Source organism: Callorhinchus milii, unplaced genomic scaffold (genome assembly GCF_018977255.1).
Source record: "Callorhinchus milii isolate IMCB2004 unplaced genomic scaffold, IMCB_Cmil_1.0 Scaffold5, whole genome shotgun sequence".
Lineage (NCBI taxonomy): Eukaryota > Metazoa > Chordata > Chondrichthyes > Chimaeriformes > Callorhinchidae > Callorhinchus > Callorhinchus milii.
The window spans coordinates 31,301,250-31,323,260 of NW_024704746.1; the positions used below are offsets into that span (position 1 = coordinate 31,301,250).

At 36.0% G+C, this 22,011-nt stretch overlaps 1 protein-coding gene across 2 annotated transcripts in view; it reads right to left on the bottom strand.

Annotated features, from left to right (window-relative positions):
• gnptab (N-acetylglucosamine-1-phosphate transferase subunits alpha and beta) overlaps nt 1-22,011 on the bottom strand; it is a 42,791-nt gene that overhangs the window by 8,995 nt on the left and 11,785 nt on the right. For both annotated transcript variants that reach the window (XM_007895374.2, XM_007895375.2), the window contains exons 5-17: nt 21,085-21,123; nt 19,398-19,603; nt 18,885-18,949; nt 17,870-18,004; nt 11,838-11,999; nt 9,183-9,362; nt 8,440-8,610; nt 8,010-8,133; nt 7,222-7,416; nt 5,572-6,782; nt 4,227-4,426; nt 3,011-3,230; nt 2,204-2,317 (exon numbers count right to left, since the gene is read on the bottom strand). In XM_007895374.2, the coding sequence (XP_007893565.1) occupies nt 2,204-2,317; nt 3,011-3,230; nt 4,227-4,426; nt 5,572-6,782; nt 7,222-7,416; nt 8,010-8,133; nt 8,440-8,610; nt 9,183-9,362; nt 11,838-11,999; nt 17,870-18,004; nt 18,885-18,949; nt 19,398-19,603; nt 21,085-21,123 (3,022 nt within the window). The remainder of the gene's footprint in view (nt 1-2,203; nt 2,318-3,010; nt 3,231-4,226; nt 4,427-5,571; nt 6,783-7,221; nt 7,417-8,009; nt 8,134-8,439; nt 8,611-9,182; nt 9,363-11,837; nt 12,000-17,869; nt 18,005-18,884; nt 18,950-19,397; nt 19,604-21,084; nt 21,124-22,011) is intronic.

Below are 22,011 nucleotides of genomic sequence, written 5' to 3' on the forward strand. Positions count from 1 at the left end.
ACAAATGTGGTAGAGGCAAAAAGGAAGCCTCCAAATTGTATTTAACATTGGGTTAAAATACAGACATAAAAAGAGGTTTCTCCATAGAAGTTAAGTAATAAAACACTTGCATTTGATGTAGTACATCATCACTACAAAAGGTCTCAAAAGTCTTAACATAATGAGTTACTTGGAAGATTAGTGACTAACACAGAAGCTAATCGCACAGCAGTGAGGTATGCAGTGCTCATTTAATTAAAGGTTGGTAAAATTTGTATGATGAGGAATATTGACCAGATCAGCCCTCAGTTTAAGGTCTCAGCTAAAGAATGGCACCTCTACCTTTCCCAGTATTGCAGTGGAGCGTCAACCTAAATTATGAGGTCAAATCCTTGAACACAACTCAAACTTTCGGACTCAGAAGTCACAGAGTGCTACTAGCTGAGCCAAACCTCTAACTTTCCCAGTATTGCAGTGGAGTGCAATTATGTGAATTATGAGGTCAAATCCTTGAACACAACTCAAACTTTCAGACTCAGAAGTCATAGAGTGCTACTAGCTGAGCCAAACTGACACTACAAATAAAATGAACAGTCCTCAATGATACATAGATATAGTAGGAATTTACTCCTCTCAAATATAGAGTGCTCTTGCAACTGTTCAACTACATATCACTGTCATTTTCAGATGAATTCAGTCAGCTAACCTCTTCAAATGTGATTGTACAATAATGCAAGTTCACACTGCAAGCTACTGCCCACACATTCAAATTGAGCCATTTTCTTTCTTCTATTCAGCACAGAATATAACAAAATATTACACAACTTTCAAGCTACTTGAACACTGTTTGGCTTGCATTATATTATCAGTATTTTCATAGATAATGTTACACAGAATGTTATAAATGGATTTGTTTGTTGGCTGTTTTCCCTTGCAGCTGTCTCCAGATCCATCACTGCACTGTTTCTCCAGCAAGATTTCAAACTAGAGCCTATTCACAATCGTTTCTCACAAGAGCATTTGGAACACCCTTGTATTATATCTGACAAAGTATAGATTTCAATGCTTTTAAAAAAAAGTTTCCACACCATCTTTCAAAAAACGCAAAATAATCAACACGAACGGCAAGACTTCAATTTAGGTGGTATAAAACATTGAAAGATTACAATGATGAAACACAATTTCAAATAAAAGAAAAATTTAGATACTAGATATTTAGATACTGAGGAACAATTCTTACACTTTCCTCCTCCCTTCCACAATAAAGAAAAGGGTAATTGCTTTGTATCTCACCTTCCGCTTGCCTACACCATTAATATTATTGTTTCAGGTTAGTTCCTCTTAATTTGTTACTGTATTTAAATCAAAATTAAAAAGTTGTTTCTATACCATTTTTAGGACAAAAAAATTATTTGTTACCATCCAATTTCCATAGAAATATAGGACACAATATTGCAACCATTAGAACGACTTTCAAATTGCATCAGTGTTGGCGCTTGTTCCTCCAATAAAGCCATCTATTAAATCCCACCTGCTTCCCCATACCCTCTAGTACTCTCCATCCAAATGTACTCATCTAATTCCCTTTCAAATGTACCAATCAACTCAGCTCCAACAGCAATCCTTGGCAAATCAATTTGCATTCCTACAGCTCTCTGAAAAAAACAAATCTTCCTAATTTCCCCTTTCACACTTCTAGTTACAATTTTAAACTCATGTCTCTTGTCCTTAAATCAGTCACAGAAATGCTAAACTGGTTTGCATGTACAAAATTCTGATAAAAATTGAGTAGTATGAACTATACGATAAATTTCAGATTTCTTCATGATTTGTTATTTGGTATGCTAAAATAGTAGTATATTCCAGAGACAATTATCTGCACCAATTGTGACTGGACTCATTGTGGATAAGCAAACAGTGGGGATAATTGGTCATCGATGAAAATGTAAATGAGGTGCCAACCAAAAAGGATCTCATTCTCCACACGTGCGCACACAGTCTCACTGAGAGAAAACGTTAAAAAGAACTGATCACTCTCACACAGATCTGATCCCTGGTTACAAAACAGCAGAGGCCAAGAAAGGTCTTAAGGCCCATCTTATTGAAAGATGATCAAGACAAAAGGAAAGTTTAATCTTATTGGATAAACTTCCAATAGAGAAATACTTAAAACTATTTTGGTAATTCCACTGGATGGGATTCAGTCTAGCTCAAAACCTCTTACCAAGTGCGGGTCGTAATATGCTTCCTGGGTGGGATGAACACGGTTGATCTGCGTGACATTTGTGGGAAGGGTCTTTGAGCAATTAATCAGCATCTGCTCCAAACTTGTTAAGTCCTAGGTTTCAACAGACAACAATTAAAGCTAAAACAGTGTTAATTAATCACCGCAAAATACATCCACATCCTCAATCTTGCTTCAGTGGAAAGTGCATAAAATTGTGCACCAATCTCTCATGGAAAAGTGCTAATCATGTACTCCTATCTACTATCAATATCAAACAGTTCCTGAATACATAGAATTACATTACATAAATTGTATGTCATAGAAACAGGCCATTCAGACCAACTTGTCCATGCTTATGTTGATGCTCCATGAGCCTTCAGCCCTACTAAACCCCTGTACCATATCCCTCTACTCCCAGCGCCTTGGGTCATCCTTCTGATGTGAAGGGTACTCTATAAATGCAATTTATTGTTATTCACTTCTCTCTCATCCATGGATCAAGTTTGTATTCAATTTGTTTTTAAAAAGTTGAAAGCAGTAAACTTGAAAAACTTGAAAAGCACAAAAATGCAATTGCTATTATCAAATTCATAAAAATGACCTCTATTACTTTATTCTAAAGTTGAAAGTCCAGTAGGAAACCAGAGGACATATCTCAGTGCTCTAAATCAAACATTTTAATTAATTTATACAAACTGTTTGATTGCTCATTGACATTATAAGAACACAGAAAATGAGGTTATATGTGTGTTATTGCTTATCAAACACACGAATCAGGAGCTTGGCAGGTTGCAGGAGATTTACCTGCAAACTCAGAGGGAGTTCATGAATCCTTGTTGCTAATGTCCGTATTTCTCGATCAGAGAGAATTCCTGAGCGATCAGTGTCGACCTCATCAAAAACATCGGACAAGTTTAAAGCTTGTAGGGCACTCATTACATAGTAAAAATATGAAAATGCAAACTGCATATCCTCAGGATGGCGAACTTTATGGTCTGATGTCTTGTCAAATTCCTTTGGAAAACTGTCCAAAAATAATCGGCTTTAAAAACATCTTATTTCAACTCAGACAAAAAAAGTTCAGTCAATAGGAAATGAGTTTTTCCCAGTATTATAGAAGTAAATTAAGACATTACCAAAATGAAATGAATAATTTTAATAGGATTTTAACAAGTTTTTTAAAAAATTGCCGGATATTTATGGGAGCTTGAGTTACCAATGATCAGCATGCAAATTGAAAAGACTTGCTTCTGCCAGATACTATTTACAGGCATTTACATTTGTATTCCAGATCACATAGAATTAAAACAAAGATACATTGCATTGCCAAGTGAAGGATTCCTAAACATGATTTTTGCTAATACACATTAGGCTTTCTCTGCCTTTTTTCTGCTCTTCAGGTGCTGACTGATTCTGGGCTACTGTTTATAGGGCAAAGGTTTCTGCTACTTCACCAAGTAGTCCTTTTTTATGTTAAAGTGTTGACAATTTATACAGTCATGGAAGACATCATTGTAGACTTGGTTCCTATTCTCACTTTCCATCCATCTGCACTCATTGTAGTATTAATTAATGGATAGCGATCAGGAGCAGAAATGGGCTTAAATGTCTCCCCCCCCCCGGAGCCCAGGACGTTAAGTCCTATTGTAGCAACTGTTGCCCTTGCCAACTCTGCTGAGATCATACATTGAACCTCCAGCTCTATAACCCGTATGGCTCAGTGTTACACCAGAAGATGCTTAAACTATGAAGAAGCCCTTTAACAATAATCAATAAGCTAATCATGCCTACAATATTTGAACAGCAATCACTTTGAAACATGCATTACTGTTTATTGATTGTTTGTAAGTCATTTAACAGAACTGTACAATGCTCTTGTCAAGAGTCAAAACATACTGCAGACAAAATATTTGGTCATATTAAATGAACAAATCAAAGATTATGAATTTATTGTTAAAAACACTTTTTTTTAAAAAAATACTATAATAAAATGATCAAGAAAAATGTCCTGATGACTTACATTTCTTGAAGGTCATCCATGATAATGCGGTCAATCATGTGAGGCATGTGGGCAGGAACTTTCCGTGAAGTGAACCCAAATTTACTATTTAGAAGTTTATTTACATGGCGCAATGAATCTGCAAAAGTGTCTTGAAGTTTTCTTCCCATTCGTTTACTATCAGTTACATACTCAAGGGCATTCTCCAGTTTTGCCTCCTCCTGAAATAAAATGTTGGGAATGGTTCATATACGTTTCTGGGTTATATAGCATGTGGATGCTCAGCCACTAATACATGTGAAAATTATATAATAAATAAAAATAATCCTTACATTTGATATAGCGCCTTATCATGCCTTCGAGACATCTCAAAGTGATTCACAGAATATACTGTTACGTGACTGTATGTTTGTGGGCGAAACTCAGCAGTCAATTGCACACAGCAGAGTCCACAAACAATCGTGGACTGAGTCACCAAATTGTTATTATTTTTTCTTTGGAAGGGATTATTACCCCCTGAAAAGCGATCTGCCAATTAACTAACAACCGGGTTGCTACTTACTGCTAGATAAACAGAGGCATGTGGAGTAAGGAAACTTGCCTAAGGTTTTGCCCTGCTCGGGAATTGAACCCATATATTATACAACTGCAAATGCAGCAAACTGTTATACCCTTTAAGGCTTTGGCTCGCAAGGGCATGCCTACTTCTCCAAATCTAAACTGATGAAGCTGAAAAGGTCAAACATTAACAGTGAATTGGATTACTGCAGGATTTAAGTGAAGTTACTTCTGACTGAGGCAAGAGAGCTATCAATGAGTCAAGCTGACATCTGGGCCAGGCTGCCAATTTAATGCTTATTTTTGCTGAACTGCGAGCTAGCTCCCACCCACTAGGCTGAAATTGTCCACGCTCATTTGATGCACGTTTCAGATCTCCACAACATGCAATCTCAAGTAGCACAAGCAAGTAACATGGCCTTTGATAACTGGGAAGGATAAAAAAGGTTAAATTCAAATCTTAAAATTTAGATCACTTCAGTAAACAAAGTCTAGCTGCTTGAACCCAAGGCCTGAAACTGCTTTGGTTGAAACAGTGAACGATTACAATAAAAACTATGAATCTATAGACCTTGTATAAAAACACACTTAATGCATGCAGCAAACCAGAAATCTTTTTTTTTTTAAAACTCCAAACAAATTAAGCTGGAAAAATTATAAATTTACATATATTCTATATACAATGAATTTCACCTTACTCTGTGTGACAGCAATACTTTCTAACAGAGAACAATTTCTCATAGAAACACATTTAAGAATTGCATTCATACTTAACCAATCACTGAATACACTGGAAAACTTTACTTACTTCTAACAAGTCTTGGAAATATCCATGCTTTTCCCAAGGTAAGAAGCCAGCGTTCCATCCTTTGTAATGCTGCAGCTTTCTGCTGGCAAGCCTTGCATTTTCTCCATCCATTTCTTGTTTCATTTCAGTTTCTGCACCAGCATTGGCATCTCCCAACGCTTCACCTCCTCTGACTTTGTATTTAACATTTCTTTCGATTCCCCTAGCAATCTGACCATGTTTTAGCTTGATACTATCATTTGGAATAAGAATATTAAGAATTTTCTGGGCAGTGGTGGGTCTGATCTCTTTTCTAGGCAGGGCAATCACTGGTTTGATGGTACTGTTTAACAACCCATCAATTTTCATAGGAACTGAGGGAGTAATAGATATTTTACGATTAGCTTCTGGATTCATTTTTCTAACTTTCTCTAATTGCTCTTCTGTTAAGAGATTATTACGTTTGGGTAAATACATTGCATCTTCTCCATTCTTTTTCATATTATCTCTGCCAGCAAATGTCTTTTCCTTCAAGTCTGCAATCCTTGGAGGTTCAATCTTGTCATTACTTTTATTTAATCCTGTGTCCTGTGGCAGAATAACCTTTGCAACCATCAGTTCGAAAGGATGTGCAAGCTTTCGGAAGGGCTCCAACATCAATGCCTTTGTTCGATTGTACCCTTTAACAGTGATATCACCATCTTTTAATTTTGTATCCAATATTTTCAGCTCCTCCTGAACATTAGCAGGCAATACTGATACATTAATGAATGGAATGGCATCCACCTTATCTAAAGGTCTTGCATGAATTTTAGGGAATCGCAATTCTTGAGGAATTTCTTCAAATAGAACTTCTACTTCAGATGGTGCTGCAGTGACATTTCTGGGTTTGATCTCTGTCCTACGAGAGGTCGACTCATTTGATTTCTGAACTTCTCTTGTGTCGACATCTATAATGAGTTGCATTTTCATCTCTTTGGCGCTTTTGTCCAAGAAATTCAAGTTGAAATTAATTGAAGTTGCATTCATACTTCCATGCATGATCAAGTGGATCGTCTTCCATTTGTTAGCAACAGAAGCATGACGAATTATTGGGTTATCGGTAAATGATGCCTCAATGATTTTGTCAGAAAAACTGTCAAACCTGAAGATAGGCAAAGCCTCACCTTTTGGCAGGATGTAACGAGTTTGATTAAAGATAAGAGTCACTTCATACAACTGACCAAAGTGATCTGTAGAAGAGATAGTCAAATATATCATGTTATTACAGCAAGCATCAACAAAATTTACACCCTACTTGAAGATGCAGTATTAAAAATAAACTCTCTTCTAAAAAGGATTAATTATAATACAAATGAAATGAGAACAAACCAGGCCTCAGTTGATATTTAGGTTAAGATTGCAAACTCCAATATAAAAATCTCATGACCATGATATGAATATGTAATTCCTGTCGAGTTTTCAAGCAAGCAATGTTTTCCTTTTACACGGTTTCACATACAAAGTCAAGCTAAGCATTCAGACAAACTGCAAGCCATGGCACTAAACTGGGGGTTACTGGGTCAAAACAAATGTTAATTTAAGTTAATGTATAAATCTGGCATCAAGTTAAAATAAGCAAGGTATTATATTGGTAGAAAGTAAGTCATTTAAGATTGAAAGTTCACTTACCCTGTCCGCAGTCACCTGCATCAAATCCACACGCCAAGACATTACATGCTTGGTCACAAAACTTGTCAGCTAACCAAGAGTTAGCACAACCTTGGTTACAGTAGGATACACCAGGAAAGCCTCCATTAAGCTGCCACAGTTGAGCATTTGCTACTCCTACTCCTCCACCAACAGCAATACGACCACCAAGATTACCTAGAATTAGAACATTGTAGATAAATTGTCACTATTTCAGACAAAAAGCTAACCTGTAGAGCAAACTCCACTCAACATTGATATAATAATCCTTGCATTTGATGTAGAGCCTTTCACATCAGAAGGAAATCTCAGAGTGCTTCACATTCTAGAGTGTAGAGACAGTGTAGTTCTGTAGGCAAACAGCAACCAGTTTGCACACAACAATGTCCACCAAACAGCCTTGAAGTGAATGAACACTTGTATCCAGGAGAGTCTTGTAATTAATACAAGAACGAGAGCATTGATGCAGTTACCCAATGTAACGACATCAATGTGGATTGGCTGGATTGAAATATCCTGTGTACTACTACTATTCAGCACATAAAAGATTAAAATGGCCTTTGACAGGGTGCAACAAAGGGATAACACATTTTCCAGGAATGTATTGGTTTTTATACTAATGTCAAATATCCATATCTGTATATGGAAGTTGCAAAAATGAGAACAAATCTAAAAATGATCACAGAAAACTGACTTCTAAATCTAAATTATTTCCCTATCATAAATGTGCAAGCTAGTGCTGCAATGTTCACAAAGGTTGATCCACCTACCAAGGCAATCACCTCCATCCCAGTCGCAAGCTGAATTATTGCAAGCCTTATCACAGTAGCCATCTTTAATCCAGGACCCAGGACATCCATCAGCACAATTCGGTACGGGCCAAGTGAGATAAACCTAATATTTAAAAAAACTGAAGATTGACTTCTGTACCATCAGGAATATTTTTGGCTGCTTAACCAGATTAGACGTAATCCTTTTTATAAGTCTTAAAGAAATTAGAAGCAATTCTTACCCTGCTTCCCCAGTAATGTATAATTTTTAATGAATGTTAAAATAAACTCATCACTGAATTTGCCAAATTGATTGATGCAAGCAAAAACAACAGATATTCCAGCAAAGATAAACCTTGCCATTCAAAAGCCAGTCTTATTTGATACTTGTTCAGATTCTAGCCTCGCTATTGCTATTTTAAAAGGTTACCTTTTGTCCATTGGAATGAGTGTAGAAATCATCAGGCCACACTTCCTTTCCAAACATGACATCATCATTTAGGTAAATGAATTTTTGAGAAAGACCTGGAATTCGATGTATGTGTGTTTCAATAGCTGGGGAACTAAATGTTGGCAAATGGCTGACATTCCTGAATATGTCCTAGAAAAATAAATCAACAATATGAATAAACAACCAAACAATCCTTGCATTTGATATAGTGTTTTTCACACCAGGAAGATGAAGTACATTTTGCAGATACCCTATATAGGATCTCAATTGTACTGAACGTAAGAGATATTAACTTTCAAGGAACTTCAATCTGACACACATTTAGACAAAAAAAGGACATTATTCCTTAATATCTAGTTGGAAAAGATGTGGAATATATCAACTCATCAATAATCACACTTATCAATTGATTTTAGGATTGGCTCTTACTAGGCACAGCAGCAGTGAAGTTAACTTTCTGTGATAACAGACTGGAAAAATATGATGGGATATAGCTGTTAATGCCAGTGGAGAAACTCGCATCAAAAAACAGGACAGTACGAGTTGGAAACTATGATCAACACAATTTCAAAACCTGGCTATATGGAGCCCAAGCATAGAACAATAACAAGAGAAAGATGTTTCAACTCTAGGTTGATATTAATTTGCCTTTTCACTTTGTAATGTTCCCACTTAGTAAAGTTACTGCTATTGAAAAATATGTTTTAAAATATTATTGGTACCTGGTGTGATACTATTGTAACACGAGGATTGTCCAAGTTAAGCCAAGAAGGAATCTGACCATTTGTCACAATAAAGATGTGTCGAACCCAAGGTGCATATTTCTCCACAGACCGTAGAGAGTATCGCAGTTCCTCATTGTCCTCAAATCGACTGGCTGAAATATCATCATCCTGCTTAGACTTGTGGAAAAGATATAGCTGGTGATGAATCTACTTACATCATCTACTAAATGTATGTAAGCTACCAGAATCAAAATTACTGTAAGAATTTCACACTAAATTGTTTTGTCACTTCCAAATATTTAGTTACAAGAGTATCCCAACCATCAAATGTGATAGCAGAAATAATTAAATATATTGCATGTAATGAATTTAGAACACACTTAGACAAAATAATTGAAATAAATGACAGCTATTATACAGATAAATAAGTAGTTCAAATATTGTGGGGGAGTAAGATGTACTATAACAACCACTACCAACTGCATTTATATAGCTCCTTTCACTTTGTGAGGACATCCTGAGGTGCTGGGCACTATTAGACACATAATTCCCCACAAAGCAAATTTCAAACTTTGTCCATTAAGTGGAGAGGCACCAAGCAGAGGTGAAGTAGTGTCCCACAAATAAGTGTGGGAGGCAGGCCGACCAACGAATAGCTACTTGTGCAAACACATCCTTGAAGCCACTTTAACATTTGTAATACAACACGAATGAGAACAGATTTTCTGCTTGTCCAATAGGTCTGGCGATGGAGCTCAAGGCAATGACTTTTGCAAAAAAAACAATACTTACACAATACTATTAATTTAGTTACATAAACTACCCACTTCATTAAACAGATTTCTCAGTAAAACTGAACATTGAAAATAGAGTCCGGGTACAGATTGATAACATTAAAGAAAATTCTACTTGGTAAATTTGAAATACTCAGCATTACTGATATCACTGAGTAACTGGGTTGTCAAATGGCACATTTGATCACTTGTGACAAAAAACACCACTTTTCATTCTTCTATGTCAAATCTAATAACAAAATCAATCATTTTTACAATAGATTTCTATAGAAGTAATTCTGGCCACCAGGACTTAAGCACCACCAACCAAAACATAGGCTTAAATCCAATGAGCTATTTTTACTTCCAGTTGTCATTCATCTACCAGTGTTCTTCTCCAACAGCAGATTGTTTTTTTTTAAAAAAGTAGAAGTTAGGGCTTGCAATGGTAGAAAGAAAGGAAAGAAAAATCACTATTATAAATAGTAGATTTCATATGGTCACAGATTTCACAAATACAAAAATATTTTTCTGCAAAATGCAATTCTTAACCCAAGGTGCCTAGAAAGCATTCAGGAATTTAAAAAGGAATAGAAACACTTCTGTTTGCTTTGATTAAATGTTTTACAGAACCTGTTTAAAGGTCTCAAGACATTTATTTGCAAGAGCACATATAGAAGCTGCAATTACGTTTGACCCCTATTATGTGATTTTCTTACTGTTTTGCCCAAAGTACATACAACACATTTCTAATATTCTTCTACTTCCATTATCCTGCACTAATTAAGTTTAACATTTATTTATGCACAATTAAAAATACAAAAGAGAAGCAATTCCACTCATTAGATTCCTTTGACACAGATTCTAAACAAAAGGGCAAATAGGAGGCTTGTCCTTGCTCTTGTCCTTTACTGCTGCTGCTCTAAATCAGTTGCTGGAAGGAATGCAAGAACACTCAAGAGGTCTCCCTCGTGGCTTGCTATAGGGTTTCCATGCATCATTTATGATCAGTAATAAAGCTGTAGTGACAAAACTGCAATAAGAGTTGCCAAACACTTCAACAAGTTTGCTGAAAATTTGTATATAAAAAGATTAACAGTAGATCCGTAGATCCATAGATCCAATACTACATAAGTCGGTTGGAGATGGAAACAAAGGTTAATTATGTTAATCAATTTAAGCATAAGTAGCAATCTGCTTGCATTTGATATAACGCTTTGAGATGTCTTGAACACTTGATGAGGCGCTATATCAAATACAAGGGTTATTATTATCTTTTTGATGCTAGGGTGAGATTAAAAAATACTTGTCAACTTAAAAAGCAAGTGAAATATAAAAATGCAATATATGCAGCAAGAGAAACACTGTATGTGAAATGTAACAGTGAAACTTACCTGTGGTGTACAGTGCCAACATGAATTGCATTACCACAGACAGAAAAAAAGGGTTTTGGTACATTCCATGTTGGGCAAAAGTCAAAATTACTAAAAGAAAATTAAGCATTTAAAAAAATAAAAACAAGATAACTACAAAATGAACAATGCCCAGAAAGCTAAGTAATAGTAATTCTTGCATTTGATACAGCGCTTTTCACGTGTTCTAGACGTCTCAAAGCGCTTCACACAATATACTGTAAAGTGAATTGACTGTTTTTTTTGTGTGGGCGAAACGCGGCAGCCAATTGCACACAGCAGTGTCCGATAAACAGTCGTGGATTGAAGTGACCAATTTATTATTTTTTGTCTTGAGGGATTATTATCAGGCATGTGGAGTAAGCAAACTTGCCCAAGGTTTTGTTCTGTCGGGAATCAAACCCAGGTCTCTCACTTGCAAGGCGAGTGCTCTAACCACTGAGCTCCTTGCTGAATAGGTAACTTACCTGACTGATAGTACTGAGATCCCACAGTAAATAAATCGGATTGATTGTCAATTCTTTTCCTTCTATAGTCATGTTCTTCTTAGGCTGTTTAGTTAGTTCCATAAAATCCTTGGGATCATTGAGTACCAACAGTGCAACACCAGCTTCAGAATACAGCTGCAGCTGGAAAGAGAATTCCATTGTACCATTTTACTCTTCAATATTTTAGAATACAATTTTTTCAGAGTAAAAATTTGGAAACAAAGGTTCGCAAGTCAATCAGTTTGTAAAAAGGCAGCATTACTTACAAGAGTATTCACCTGAACAAAATGTCATAATAGGTCATGGTCATAGTCTTAAAAGGCAAATTAAGCTTGTTCGAAACCCAATAAAACAATTTAAATGCAGTGCAGTATTAAAACCTTGTTCAGGCACAAAGCATTTCAATTGAAACTGAATTTTTCCAGATGAAACTCCATTTATAATTATTGATCAGTTTTGGAGTTTAAAACCAACATCCTGAATTTATTGCCTCCGTTCAAAAAGGAGTCCTCAAATGCAAGGCTTATCAAATGCAAGGAATCTTTGTACTTTGTTTGGCAATGCCAAACCTCACCAATAACCTTTAATTTAAAGTTCATTCCTTGGTAATGTATAGTTTAGTCTTCAATTGGGAGGAGTAAATCCACAAAATATTCTATTCAATACGTTTAATGATCCATAACAATAATTCTTGCATTTAATACAGCGCTTTGTTAAAATGTCTGAAAGCACTTCATAGGTTTTTAAAGCAAAGTGTAGTGATTACATATTTATAGGCAACAGTTCTATCAATACTCCAGGACAGTAAACAGCAAGCTTTTGCATAGAAAGGAAGGAGGAAAATGTACCTCACCAGCACTGAATAAAAATGAATACATAAAAGATTTGTTTCTAAGATATACATTAAATAATCCTTTAAGAATCAAGCAATCAAAAGTTAAACCAGATGCAATGCTTTCAACTTTCAAGATAACTTTGTTTTCAAGTTATTCTAACGTAACCACTTTTCCTATAACCTATGTGCTCTTTCAGCAGAATTTGACTGATCTCATCAGAACTCTACTAAATTACACAGTGGCTTCCAGCCAAATATTGACCATTAAAAATAAAAATACAATCTTTCCAGAGATGAAAATTGAGCCCAGATTTCTTCCTCACTGAGTAAGCTGGCTCAATATTAATGATTACTAGCGTCTGAACAAGAATGCCAGCTGTCAGGCTTGTAAATTACACAGCTGCCTGTCTACAAGTTGTATATAAATGGATACCATTTCATGTCACCTGCATTTTTACGCGATTATAAAAACCTAGGATCATTCAAAATGATAAGGCTACGCTGTTCCAAAAATACATTCAAACATGCTGATGAGGAGACGACTTCACCCCGTGGTGGTGAGGTAATGTCATAAGCCATAACACAGCCACCAAAGTATGCTCACCGGTGCCCATCACCAGCGCCAAGTGGAATGAATGTTGTTGCTCTAAGCCTAGCCTTATTTAGGGGAGGAAGAATCTTGTGCAGTTGCTAGGGTTCATCAGGTCTTGTGAAGAATTTGTTGCTGCTCACATTAGAACTGTTAACAGAAAGAACTTAGCATTCAATGAATCACTGGACATTCATGTCACAAAAGGACGTTTTTTCTTTTTAAAAAACAAATTGCTTTTATTGCTCCAGTGCATAGGTTATTATTAGAAATTAACTTTTCAATTAACATCTATACTCACAGTTAATTGTTCACAATATGAACAAATTAAACTATGCTTCAGATCACTGCTTTGGATGTTGTTCTTTATTAGATATTAGGAAAAATATTTAAGGTACATTAAGGGAACTTTACACATATAATAGTTATTCTTAAACCAAGGTTATTTTGCAAAAAAAATTTGAGGGTTATGATCAATTATTGTACTATGAAAAGCAACTAAATTAAATTAGGAATCAAGACAAGTGAGCTCTAGAGAATTCTGTACTTCATGTGACTTTTTTTTCTTCCCACACACACACGTACATAAAACTATTTCCATAATAATGGCACTGAAATATTAATTATTAGTTCTTACTGTTACTACAGTTATTATTAAGTTGGGGAATAGTTTATGTTCCAAGTACTCACCCAAGGAAATATTGCTAAAGGTCAACAATATACAGTAGAACATTATTTTCTGTTGTAGCTGGCAGGAGTACGGTGATGGTACCTGAGGCACTGATTATTTACTGTTCTTCCTCTAATTTTCTCTCCTACATTCTCTAGCTTTCCTAATTATTTCTCCAGTATTGTGGAATTTTCTTAAATTCTTGAAAATCTAAACTTACTCTTTTACCAAGCCTCCATTCGGGAATAGGAACCCACATCAGGAAAATTTTCTCAAAACCCAATAAGTGAATTTTCCAACACATCAGAAGACTGAATATTATAATTCAATCTTATTGAGGCATTGGAGTGACAAAATGAAACATTTACATCTCGGATGACAGTCTCTATCTAGCCTTTCCTAAAAGACGCCTAAGAACCCACTTCTTCTTTGATGGAAAAGGAATGAAGGACAAAGCAAGCCTCCACTCCATAAGGCAGATCAGAGCATAAGCACATGGTGTGTGAATCATTGGTGAATCTGTGATGCAATGCTTTCAGGATCATTTTTCTAAGTGCTAAGTTGAGTAACTGCTAAACAACATTATGGAGTCACATCGTCTTTAAAGTCTATAGGGAATAAATAGATGATTATCATTTTAGTTGAAAGAAGGGAAATGGTTTATTTTTAATCTACACATGCGCATGGAAGATACAATTACTGGGAACAATAACATTATGTCTGTCAATCCATATAGCAGTAGAAAACCCTGACGTACATTCGCCATTTTATGGATAACTGCAGATTAACTCCCTACATGAATGTAATCAGCTGGCACCATTTTCAAGCTGGGACATCATTCAGCAACAGTACATTGGGCAGAGGTAACCTTTCAGAAGAAGAAATTATTGTTCTTCAATCATTTGTTCTATCTGGTTACATAATTTCTAGACTAATGGACAAGGTAGTGATCCACTTTCAAGACCCTTAATAATGGCAAGAGCTGCCTGGGGTGAATCATCACCTGATTGTTTGTCTACCCCTCATTTACCATAAATTATATTTTGTCCACTTCTGAAACTTTGCAGTAAACTTTCCCCTGTTTTGTTGCAATCCCCCCCTTTGCTTTGCATCATTGACACATCTTTAACCCATCATCCCCCCGTCTTCTAGCCCATTTTCTCCTTTGTCCGGGTCTGGCCTCCTCCTCGTCCCCCGAGTCCTCTGCTCCACCCTCGCAGCTGTGCCTTCAGCCACTATGCCCCGAGGCTCTGGAATTCCCTTCCTCGCTCCCTCTCTTCCTATTTTCAGGTCATTGCTGAAGACCTTTCTCTTCGACCTCGCCTTTGGTCACCTTCCTCCCCATCCCCCATGGATCGGCCCCGGAATCCATTACTGTGAAGCGCTCTGAGACGCCATCCGGTGTGGAGAGCACTATATAAATCCAAGTTGTTGTTGTTGTCTTCCTTGCCCTGCCTCCCCCCTCTCTGTTAGCTCTTAAAAGCTGCCTGTCCTGCTGAGTGTACCCAGCGACTTCTGTTTTTGTTTCAGACTACAGAGGGATCACAGAATGCCACTGCATTGCCTGAAAAAATCCAGTTTCAAAATATTATAAATTGCTTCAAACCTGTTATGATTAAGGATATTCATGGATTACTGAAGCCTTCAGATTTTTTCTTAACTAGTCAGCAATTCCAATGTAGTTTTGTTTTTAAAAACAAACATTTTAATTAATCTGAAAACGTTATTTATCAGGCTAATCTGTTTACTGAAAAACAGAAACAGCCAAAACTGTGCATCATTGTCATACTATAGACACTCTAAAAATACCCCTTTAGCTAAGAACTAAATGCCTGTTGTACTTTTCAAGGAAAGAGATCAAGAATAGCTAGAACAATTGAAAGATGATCACATAGAAGCTATTGTCTGATGAATGTTGCCGTGACCGATTTGAACTTCCAAGACAACGGTATTTAGCTATGAAGGTGACAGTACTGTGGAATGAATGTGGTCACTCAGTAAAAGAATTCACAGAAACTCTATCCGTAGAATTTGTAAGATCCTCAATTCTGATCAAACTATTCCTCATTGCAACTTCAAAGTAGTTACTCATTACACAACACATTAACTGAAATAAGGCTAAAGATTAATACCATTAAAATGGCACACATGTACCTTGCTGAAATAAGTAATATTTGATATAGCGCCATATCATGTCAAAGCTTCTCAAGGAATTAGTTGCTTTGAAGTGTGCAGTAGTGGTTTATGGAAACAACCATTGTGAATTATTTAGGAAGCTTTGACATGATATGGTGCTATATCAAACAATGCAGTTAATTTGCACAAGCAATATCTCACAAAAATGAATGGCCGCATTTATTCTGTTCATTAGTGAATTTGGATGAAGAAAGAAAATTGAATAGGATGTCAGGAAAACTCCTTGATCTTCTACAAAATAGAGCTATGGGATCTCAAACAAGCTAATGAATCACAAGAGTAAGCAGACGGCCTCAGTTTAACATGTCATCTGTAGAAGAGCACCTCTAACAATGCAGTGCAATAATGCACCAATTCTGAGATAGTCCTGCATTGTTGTGGGTGTTGCCTAGTTTGTGTTGATTTATTGCAGCTTATTGAATTTAGGAAGTAACTATATTGTGTTACACTATCTCAGCTTTTCTGTTTGTAACTGCTCTCCTGGATAATTCGACCTCTCCTAGATAACCAAACACCTGTTTGTTTCTCTAAACCCCTCCCTTTTAGTTAGAAATGAAGCACTACCCCACACCTTGTGCCAATATTTAGAACACTGTAAAATCTTCACCATAATAATTCAACAATTCACAGAGTATGTCTCTTTATAACAGTTTATAACTTTATAACAGTGCTCTTCAGTAGTTATTATCTGTAAGCATTGAATTTTATATAATAAATACTGAAGGCAAGCAATGCAAGACATAAAATATGTTTACATTCTGATTCAACAGAGTAGAAAGCACTCATCAGGTCACATTTCCATTAATTAATTTTGCTTAAGATACGTTTTGCTATTTCCCCCCAATTTGATACCTTCTAATCTCCGCATTATCATTCTTTAGTCAGAAAAGTCTGGAGAATGGATATTTCTGGCGTTAAAACCACTCAAGTGAAGTAAGGGAGGGGAAGGGTGGGGAGAAGAGATTAAAAAAAAGGGAGGGGGATGGACCGACAGACAATGAACAGATCCATGTGCCCATTTTCAGAAGTACTCAATGGAACCCGACACAATGAAGATTATTCAGCCACACAAGTGTTCGCATCCACCAGATAAATTAATTTCCACATATTCGATCAGCGGCAAAAGGGCTTCTCCATCTGAACCAATCTTGTGAGTCATTTAGTCAATTATAACAGATGAACTTCATCCCTGGCTGCCAATGCATCTCCTTAATGTGTGCATATATCCTATGAAGCACTTTGAGACGTCTTCCCGACGTGAAAGGCACTATATCAAATGCAAAGAATATTATTTCCATCATTATTATAAGCACAAGATTATAAATGGGTTTGAATATCATGGATCTGTAAATCCTAAAATACACTGAAAACAGTGTTCAGACTTGTAAATGTAAAGGGCACCCTCCAGTGGCTGAAAACAAAACCCGTCAATGAAACATCAATTTACTTCTCAGTAATTCACATCCATCAAGCTGAAACAAACTATATTACTATATGCACAAATTAGAGGTAAAACTACTTTAGAATTTTATATTTTGCATATCAACATGGTTGCTTTCATACGTACACTTAAAGACAAGGAAACATTTTGTTATGCTCCCAAAATGAGAATCTAACAGGAGTCCAATTTTCTACAATGTATTGATATGAAAAATAGTTTGATTTACTTATATAACTAAAGGGAAATGTTTGCATATAATGATGAATAAAACAGATCTTACCTGTTTCATTTTGCTGGTGACAATCAATGGAAGTTTTGCTCTTAGTTGTTCCACTTCTTTGCATGATCCTGGAAACCCACTTAGAAAAGCAAAATTCGGCAACAAGACTGATCCAGGAGATTCTTTGTCTGTTGTCTGTAGAAATAACGCAATGTAATTTATAATTAATTTGATGCAATATATAGGAAAATAAAAGTACTGAAATAAATTCCACATCAAGATACCAGTGAAATCAGATCATTATGATTATACCAAAGGCAATTAAATAAATTAAGCATTCAATGAATCATCTTCTAAATATGATAATGATCTAAGAAAAGATCTATACTCCACACTTACGTTGATTATAATTTGAAGCAGTCAAGCTCTCGCTCTTTTTAAGCTACTTTGGTTCTAACTGCATAATATTCTTCATCAAAAGTCTAAGCCTGAAAAGTCAGTTGTGTCAAAGGATTCCATGGCCAATACTCATTTGAATGAAAGTTACTTCTAACTTCTCCTTCAAATCCTCCAGTGACAATACTAACTTATGGACCCTGCTTATGAATTTGACAATCAAAAGGAATAATCTTTTACTCTCGATGCCATCAAAACTTTTCAGATTTTGAAATCTTCTGTCAGATTCTTTCTTATCCTTGTCTGTCCCAGTAACCGACCCAATTTTCCAAATGGCGCCTATCCTATACCCTATCTATGGTTTCTGATACTCATTCGATAAGGAATTACCTAAAACTCCTCTTGCAAACCTACCCAATGTCAAATCAGTGTAAACTCACTTCCTTACTTTAGTATTTATTTGGCCACCAATGTAAACCTACAATCCAATCTGATTTTTTTTTATAATCCTAGTATTTATTATACTTGGGACGTCCTCCCGATGTGAAAGGTGCCATATAAACGTAATTGGTTGTTGTTATAACTCACAATAAACACCTGTTGATAAAATATGCGAATAGACATTCCCAAAAAATGATTTATAACAGTCATATATGATATATAAAATGTAAAAACCTACCAAGTAACCTCTCCAAGCAAGACGTCTATCATTTTGTTTTTGGACTGCAGAAAGTGCATTATCCACTAAAAATAAAAGTACATTGTTACAGATTTACCATTTCACCTTTGAGACCTATACAATTCCTACATTTTAATTGACTTCAGGAATACAAATAAACATTCTTTTAACATTAAACAAATAACATTTTATAGGGTATTATTTTTACTGAAGTAGTTCACCCATTGAGTGCTAGAAACTAAAAAACTGCACTGCAATATTGCAGAAACTGACTACGCAGTGCTTAATGTTGACCTTATGCCTCTGAAATGGGAAAATATTCCGTTCCCCAGGCCCAGCGGTCCTCTCCATGTTGTTGAACAGAAAAATATATATATTTTTAAAAAGTTGTTTACCCACAAATATTCAGAATTATTTTATGTGTATTTTTTCACTTTTCGAAGTTTTTCTTAAACCAGAACTCTCTTCAAGTTCTTAGATCACAAGCATAATTTGGAGTGATTGTGTACTTACCGTCCTTCTGGCTATCAAACATAATCACAGTAAGGTTGGACAATGGGTTTTTTGGCTTTGGTATTTGCAAAATATGTTTTCCAGATTGAAAATGAGGGTAGAGTGATGGCAGTTCCTTGATTGTGACATTTGCTGGCAAGCTTGGATCCAAAACAAGCATTGACCCCTTTACACAATTTGATAACAAGCACTCTGGCTGCTTTTCACTGTAAGCAATAAGAAAATAAATTCAGTTACTACCTTGGTTCAGTTGTCCCTCTAGCTGTAATATAAACATTTATAGCTCTAAAATAGGTTTTCATGTGAAAAAGCTATGTTCAATCACCACCTAATTATTCTCTTCCATTCATATTCAAAAAGAAAACCATTCAATTCGCTTTATAATATATTCTGTGTAGTGCTTTGAGCAGTCTCAATGACGTGATAAGGAGCTATATTAAATGCAAAGATTATTATTATTATTATTCAGCCCACCCAGCTTGTTCCATTAATGTATTAGATCTTGGCAGATATTTTAATCTAAATGCTCCAATAGGAAGTCGGTCACTGCTGTTTGATTTCTTAACGGATATTGGAAAGTTTCTCTCCTCAGTATAAATTTATAATCCTTGCATTTCACATCTAGATTTCAAAGCGCTTCACAGAATATACTGCAATGTGAATTGACTGTATATTTGTGCGCGAATCGCGGCAGCCAAATGTGCACAGCAGTGTCCCACAAACAGTTGTGGATTGAGTGACCAAATTATTTTTTTAAAGCATTGTTATCCCTGGAAAAGCGATCCGCCAATCGACTAACAACCAGGTTCCTACTTACTGCTAGGTAAACAGAGGTGTGTGGAGTAAGTAAACTTGCCCAACATTTCACCTTGCTGGGAATCGAACCCAGGTCTCTCGCTTGCAAGGTGAGTGTTCTAACCACTGAGCTACAGGATTCAAAAAAAAAGTTTTTTTCTAGTTGATTGTTTTATGCTAGTTACTGAGTGACCTAGGAATTTGTTCATGTTTATGCAGAAGGTGATAAATTGAATACATTTTGAATGTTGTTGACTTTACTTATTAATGATTAAGAGTGAAGAATAAAACTATACAGATAAGTGAATGAAAAAACCCTCATCTACCATTCATCAAATAAAAAGGAAAAGAAAAATGACACTTGTAAGATGACGTTTTGGATTGGGAGTTTTCTTTTATATTTAAATGTATAGAATTGATAGCAAGAATTTGCAAACAAGAATGCAAAAAANGTTTAAATTCGACACTGACAAAAAAAGTTGGGTATTATTAGAAAATTAGATGCAAATATCAGCCGAGCATAGGATTGCTGCTCAGTTCTCCTAAGTTGTTGATTACAGTTAGTTGATTTGGAGCAAACAGCAAGTCTTTTTTTTAAAAAAAGGGGGATCCTGCGAGTCAAACTGACTCATCAGGATGATGCAATATCTAGAGTACTCTACAAATTATCTCAGTCGATATCGACCTTCTACCAAAATTGTGGCAGGGCAATTACTACATTCAGAGGCCCTTGCAGTTTTATGGATATTAAATGAGCATTCTGCCTCCAGTGCCTATCTAGATTTGCATTGGAGAAATGTCAGCAATAGTTAACTTGCTAATTATAAACCAGTTAAAAAGTAACTTGATACAAATCCAAGTACATTTTTCAAAGATGATTTTAAGTTAATACCTTTTCTTAGTGGCTTCTGTGGCATTTCCCAATCTTTCCCTATTGAAGAAAAAAAATGTTACTTCCTTAAAACAGATCTACATTTTTTTTTATTGAATTGAAATCGTTAAGGCAAAAAGAGACAGAGAAATTAGAGAAAATTCTAAACCATCAGAATCAGTAGGATTTCCATTTTCACAAATCCAAAGGAGGAGACCTTATTATCGTCCAAATGACAGGTTTTGATTGGAAGACACAATCCATCCCAAGTGATGCTTCTTATCAGTATCTATGGTTTGTGCTGGACACTGACTATTATTTGGATATTTTAGGACTGTGCTGAGAAGGGGCAAAGGGCTCATTCTCATTTTTCTTTACAAAGAATGTACAGTAACGAAACAGGTCACTTGGCCCAAAGTATTCCCCTTGCCAGTGTTTATACACCACACAAATCTCCACCCATTCCTTTATTCCCCCCCATACTCTTCTATTCCCCTCTCCCTCATGTGAAGTCCAGCTTCTCCTTAAATGCATTTATAACAATCTGATTATTATCTGATTCAATCACACCTTTAGATAGCGAGTTGCACAATCTCAGTACCTTCTGCATGAAGTAGTTCCTCTTTTTGATTCCCCTAGTCCCGATCTTATCTTAGCTTCTCCTACTTAGACTCCCCAACCAATGGAAACAGCTGATTTATGTTAACTCATCAAACCCTTAATGATTTGAAACACTTCTGTTAAGTTCCCCTTAAACATTTCTGCTCTAGCAAAAAAGGCCCAACCAGTCTATCCTGATACCAGCAATCTCCCAGCAACCTATCATCCTCGTATGGGTTGCTGCTCACCATGCAACTTTCAACTTCCTGGCACCTGCTATTCACCTACCAAGGGCTCAAACCTCACTTGTCATCATTGCCCTGCATTACTATTTACTGTGTTACTCAG